Genomic DNA, 6,000 nt, shown 5'->3' with positions numbered 1-6,000 from the left:
AAACAGTCTCTGGTCGGCATCGTCAAAGGGTTTCCCATCAAGCCTGTTCAACACTTGAGCTACCCCTTTAGAAAGAGTTAATATGAATTATAATCTTCATTTTTTACTTCACAATGCAGAATATTTTATTCATTGGTAACAATTAAAGCACATCTTTCAAACTGAAAAGCAAAACTTCAAATATTTATTCTGAAAATCATTAAACAGACATAACCAAGTGAAAGTCTGATTGTTTTGATACCAGGACTCAGTTTATTACTTTCAGCTGTTATTCTTTACTCTCCAAGTGTAATACTGCAATTCTAAAAGCTACTCACAGTGCTTTTTGCAAAAGGTTAAAGAACTCTTTAGGAAAAAACTTGAGCACTTTGCTAACAGCAGTCATGTAAGCTGTCCTAGCAATTTGGAGGTACTAATATAATTTGCTCAATCAGTACCTTCATTCCTAAAATCTTAGTTGGTTCAGCATCACCTGGGTATATAAGTACTTTTTTTTTTTCCCCCCCATGACTGGTCCATAAATTTATTGAACCAATGAAAAATATGTAATTTCTTTAACCACTTGGGAAAGAAAAAGTGTTCAAAGCTCTTGGCTCTAGCTGAATTAATTCTGAGTTCTACTGCAACAAACCATTTCTATGTCATTTAGCTACAACATGCCCTTAGAAAAATACTGTAAGAGCTACCAGCAGTCAAGTACTCGTTTTCTTTCTACTTCTTTAAGGTAATATGCACTTCACATCGAAGAATGAGCCATATTTTTAAAAGACTCAATTCCCACATCTTCTCTGCTGAATAAGCTCAAAGATCCTGATCCTGCATGGCACCGAGTGCCTTCAGCAATGCGCTACTGATCTCCACTCTCACTGACAGCCACGACACACAGGGATGCAAGTCTTGCCCTGCTGGTCTAAATTGCCGTTGCCTTGACTTTAATTCTTCTGTGGAAAGTTACAGAGGATCTGGCACTGTTATTTACAAATGGTGCTCCTTTTTGTGCCAAAAGCAAGTAATAATGCAGGGCCAATTGCAGGTGTATCACAGCGGAGAAGCATCCTATCAAACAAGCAATAAAAACCCTGTCACGTCCCGATCCAGCACACGCCACTGCCACAGGCAACTCTGACAGCTGCCACAGCCTCTCCGGTAAGGCTTCCCTGACTGTGCCGTTTATCATTAAAGAGGGAAATGCCCACTTTGCTGGACTGCAGAAACAGTTGCCTGAGCTGTGTACAAAAAAGGGAGACCCAAGAAAAGTATTAAAGCATATCAAACATTTTTCACTAATGTTAGAATTTCTGTTTTCATCTCATTAGTCTTCAAGTTTCAATTCAATATATAACTTAACAATGACACAATGTGAAAGCTGAAAAAGTCCATACAGTATCCAAGTCAAAACATCCTTTCTTGGATACTTAGCATGCATCCTAGGTACCGTAACTTCTTAACAATATTCAGCTGGGAAAAAGAAGAAAAAGGAACACAGAATTAAAAAGACAGAATTAAATTTACATTAGCACAAAAATGATGCAGCTATGAGGAAGGTCTTACCAATTATTTGGTGGTTGCTATTCCATATAGGAACACAGAGAACAGACCTTATGTGAAAGCCAGAAATCTGGTCAGCCTAAAACGTGGAAAGGAGAGCTTCCATTAGCAGTAGGTACCATTTGCAGCCTTTTACATTCTAGTACTAGAAATATTAAGGAGTAAGTTTACATTTGGAAATGTCATTCCACACGGATCAGCTCTCAGTCAGAAAAAAATTCTGCTGAAACCTTGTTCACAGTCAGATTAACCAAAAGTCAAAAGGATTAGTCTAAAAATTGCCAAAGAAAATACAAACATCACCATCTTCACCACAGAAAGCTTACGCAACTTGTCTTTGATTTGGAATTAAAGACAAACTGCAATTGAGGCAATGTCCAGACAATCCCCAGATTATTTACACTGGTGAATCAGTAGAGACAATCTCCACTGAATAAGTGTCTCTTAGAAATACTCTTCCCAATTGCCAAACTTAAATTGGATTTAGCAAAGCAGCTGTAGAAGGGGGCTTACAGGAAATACGCATTTTCAGAAGAAAGGCAAGAGTAAGTGGGGAATTGTGCAGAAGTGCAAGCTAGGAAGAAATGGAAGGATTAAGTCAAAACCAAGATTTGAGATTTTCTATGTAGGTTTAATTGGTCCTGTAGTTCTGAAGAGTATTTTCTGCCTCATTTATTCTTTTCTATCTAATGTAGTATAAAACTTTGCAATTTATTATGTCACTGATTCTCTTTTTTTTTTTTATGGTTAATAAGCTTTATTCTTTAGGGTCATTGCTGCAAAATCTGAAGAAAATAAAATATTTTTTCAAGAGAGATTAGAGTAAGAGAGTGGGATGAGCCCACTCACAGGAGATTTCCCTTACTAAAACTGCCAGAGCTACAGGCAATCTGTAATAGAAGAAAAGACCAGCAATAATTCATATACTGGAGGCAAGATGGGATCACTATGATCTCCCAGCTTGCAAAAGATATAACTCATGTTTTACTAGAGTACTGCTTATTTGTACATACTCAGAACTCATCACTGAAATCGGCATGGAGTGCCACCTAAAATCCATGGGAGTGGAGGAACAATTGCCTCAGATGTATATCTTAAAGTGAACTCTATGAAAATACTTTGGCATTAAATTCTCGATGAATGAGTTGAAAATTGAGCATCAACATTTGAAAATTACAGTTAGTGTTCTGGGAGAAAAAAAGAGAATTTTTTTAATAGAAGCAGAGAACAGAATACCTGTTCATAACCACAAATGTATGTTTGATTCTATCTAAGTCATAAGGGATAATATGTTCCCCTTGTGACACTTGACCGTCTGTAGAAATAACTGATTGTAACAACTGAATTTAAGAATTAAATTTTCATAGGAACCCACCAACAGAAAACAATTACTGCCCTTTGTATTAAGTGTTTTCTCTATGTAAATTGGGCAGTGCCTCTAACTGGGAAAGGACTAACTGTGAAACAAATAAGAGAGCGCTGAATTATTTAGGACGTGATATATTAAAAGTATAACTGCAAACATATCAAGGATTGGCATGCTTTATTTTAGCGTATCTCTTTGGCAAGAAAGAGACCCCAGGCATAATTATACTTCTTGAAATTCCGAACAAATTAGCATCAACACAGTTTTCTTGTACGCTTTTACAGCAGGCCCCTTTTATTTTTCTTGTTTTGACAAATTCTGCTGGTTTGAGAGATAATCCCTTTAATGACACATGGAATAAAACTGGAACCAAGCAAACTCTCAACATGAAACACTTCCAAGCACACTTATTGTAGTAATATAGTTTGGCAAGCTTGCTGACCAAGGCTGTCTACTGATTAATGTGCTGCTGAACTTCTGGCCAAGTCCCCTGCAGTAATACTGTTTCACTGGACACAACTGAGTGAAGATTTTGTCCTTTCATATGCCTCTAACATTTATTTAGGTGTTAAGTATACATATACATTTTTATCTGTATCTACACCTTCCTAACCGAGGCTGGAATGAATACCTTAGGATACACAAACAACTTTTATTAGGAGTGATATGTATCTTGGAGAAATAGCTAGTCCACTGTGTGTGTTTTATTTGTGCAAATTAAAAGGTTAGTTGGCTAAGTCAGATCACAAACAACATTTGTCTCTCTAGATACTGGTTCTGTTTACACTCTGTGTACAGTCCCAGTCATCCCAACAGCTAATGATGGTGCTGCTAACACTGAACACCAACAGTGGAATTTTTAGCTATAAAAGTCAGTTTGCATTAATATCAAAGTAGTTGATAGAGGAAGGTGTCACTTATAAATAGAAAAAAAATGAATCATGGTCAGACTAAGTAACTGCCTAAAATCATACACTAAGCTCAGTGACCTGTGTTTACTGTATAAAGCCTTGTCAACACCAGCAGATCAGGAGGACAACATACTGCACAGAAAAAATAATTCAAAAAAAATACTCACATTTTATGGCCATTTGGATATAACAATAAAATGGTGTTGTATTAGTTACAATGCCAAAAACATGATGTATATTTATGTTTCTAAAAATCTCTTACTTCAGCATCAAAGCGAGGATCCTGATAGGCATCACTGATGTTCACTGGGAGACCCGTGGAAGCTACGAGTTCAGCAATGCTATTATTTATTAGCCAGTCAGAATAAGATGATGATTTCTCCATGCTGTCTTTGAAGCTATCAAAAGGCATAGCAAAGGCAGAAAAGAATACAGTCAACGTTGCTTGAAATTCCAGCATGTCTTACAGGCATATTCATAGGAAACAGCAGAACCATTCACAGTTATTAACGATTACTAAACATTATCTGTGGAACAGTAATTTGGTATTTATTGAAATAGTACATAAAAAAGTCTCTCCTTTACACAATTCTATTGAAAATAGCATTGGTCTCCCAAGTAAAGTAAATACAGTATTTAATAATGAAATGCATTTACATATGAATCGAGAGTGGGATTATGTTCCAAGTTTCTGTGGCTCATCAAAAGCAACCAGTTCTAAATAATGTTTTCTGTAGAGCTACCTGAAAGTATATAATTTAAGGTTTTAATTTTTCAAATTAGTATAATAGTATGAGGTATTTTTAATTCATACTTCCAGTAATTTTCCTGTCAAGGAACTGCCATGTTTTTTATTTTGGTCTGAAATGCCAGACCTGAGTGGCTGAAGGGATCATGAAATAAGTCTTAAAATCAATAATGTAAGTGCATTGCAGCAGATGGATCCAAGTAGACATACAATACATGAATTTTTTTTTTTTTTTTGGCTGAGCTTCTGCCACAACTACCAAGGCGCTACAGAGCTGTCAGTAAACGAGCATAAGACACTAGAATTATGGGCTCAACTCACCACACCCCACCACAGCTTCTCCAGAAAACTCAATATCTACACAGACATTAAAGTCCTCACCTTATACCTCATCTAATCAGCAGGGAAGTTCTCATTGACTTATTGCAGGCAGGTTTTTGACATTGGCATGGAGTAGCTATTCATGTGTGAATAAACAAATGCATATTTGTCTTAGTTTTGAGAAGAAAACTGATCAATTTTCAACACCTGAGAAACATCACTTAGAAAAAAAGTCACTCTGAGCAGTCATGGAGAAGACTACAATAGCTTGAAGCTTCGAAGTAATGCACATGAATGAAAGAAGGATGCACAGTAAAATGCTTGCAAGACTCAATCAAAGTGAAAGGATTGATTTTTGTTGGCTGCATTGATTTTCTGGAGACTAATTCAGCTAAGTCACTCATTTGAAAGGAAACTCAATATTCTTAAAAGACTATAAATAAAGATAATAATAATGATTTACGCAAATAAATCTAAGTGTATCAACTTTCATTTGGGATAAGAACTTTGAGTGACTGTAATAAATGTTATGTGTATACTTTGACAGGAACCTTTACAGATATATAATGGTTTTTGAGCTAAGTAAAAAATTCCACTTTTATAATTTAAAATATATTTCAGGACATCAATACTTGAGAAGCAAAAAAATCTTTAAGGATAAGAATCTAATTTCAAATGCATAGCTCCCAGTTCATACCTTAAAAATCTGGATGATATTATCATTATATTATAAAGCACTTTAAATCGTGACTGGATTATGGGTGTCAAGCATTTTAAGCAGCAAATGAATTCAAGTAAAAGAAACAAGATATAATTCAGGAAGAAGTTTTAAAAGTATGGTCTATAATGTTGTCTCCATTCCTAGCAAGCGCTTTACAACTACGCCCTGGAAGAGAGGCACTCAACTTTCACTAGGAGGAAATATCAATGCTTAATTCTGATGCAAATCACAGCCAGCTGGCGCTCTCTCCATCCTCAGTGGCTCAGAACACTCAGAAGCTACTCTAAAAACCATAAGCAACAATTTTCTGCAAACTGTGGAAAGCTGTGAGTTGTGCTGGACAGATGCAGGCAGCTGCATGCCACCATCTTGTCCATGCAGTAGC

At 36.2% G+C, this 6,000-nt stretch overlaps 1 protein-coding gene across 1 annotated transcript in view; it reads right to left on the bottom strand.

Moving 5' to 3' along the window:
- PDE11A (phosphodiesterase 11A) overlaps positions 1 to 6,000 on the bottom strand; it is a 141,005-nt gene that overhangs the window by 66,008 nt on the left and 68,997 nt on the right. Inside the window, exons 9-11 of the mRNA XM_035901445.1 lie at positions 4,088 to 4,223; positions 1,552 to 1,627; positions 1 to 65 (exon numbers count right to left, since the gene is read on the bottom strand). The exon at positions 1 to 65 is cut by the window's left edge and continues 1 nt beyond it. Of these exons, the coding sequence (XP_035757338.1) occupies positions 1 to 65; positions 1,552 to 1,627; positions 4,088 to 4,223 (277 nt within the window). The remainder of the gene's footprint in view (positions 66 to 1,551; positions 1,628 to 4,087; positions 4,224 to 6,000) is intronic.

The sequence above is a fragment of the Egretta garzetta genome, unplaced genomic scaffold (assembly GCF_000687185.1).
Source record: "Egretta garzetta isolate BGI_Z169 unplaced genomic scaffold, ASM68718v1 scaffold539, whole genome shotgun sequence".
NCBI classification, from domain to species: Eukaryota; Metazoa; Chordata; class Aves; order Pelecaniformes; family Ardeidae; genus Egretta; species Egretta garzetta.
The sequence above is the reverse complement of the archived record's forward strand: the minus strand, read 5'-3'. Positions and strand labels throughout refer to the sequence as shown.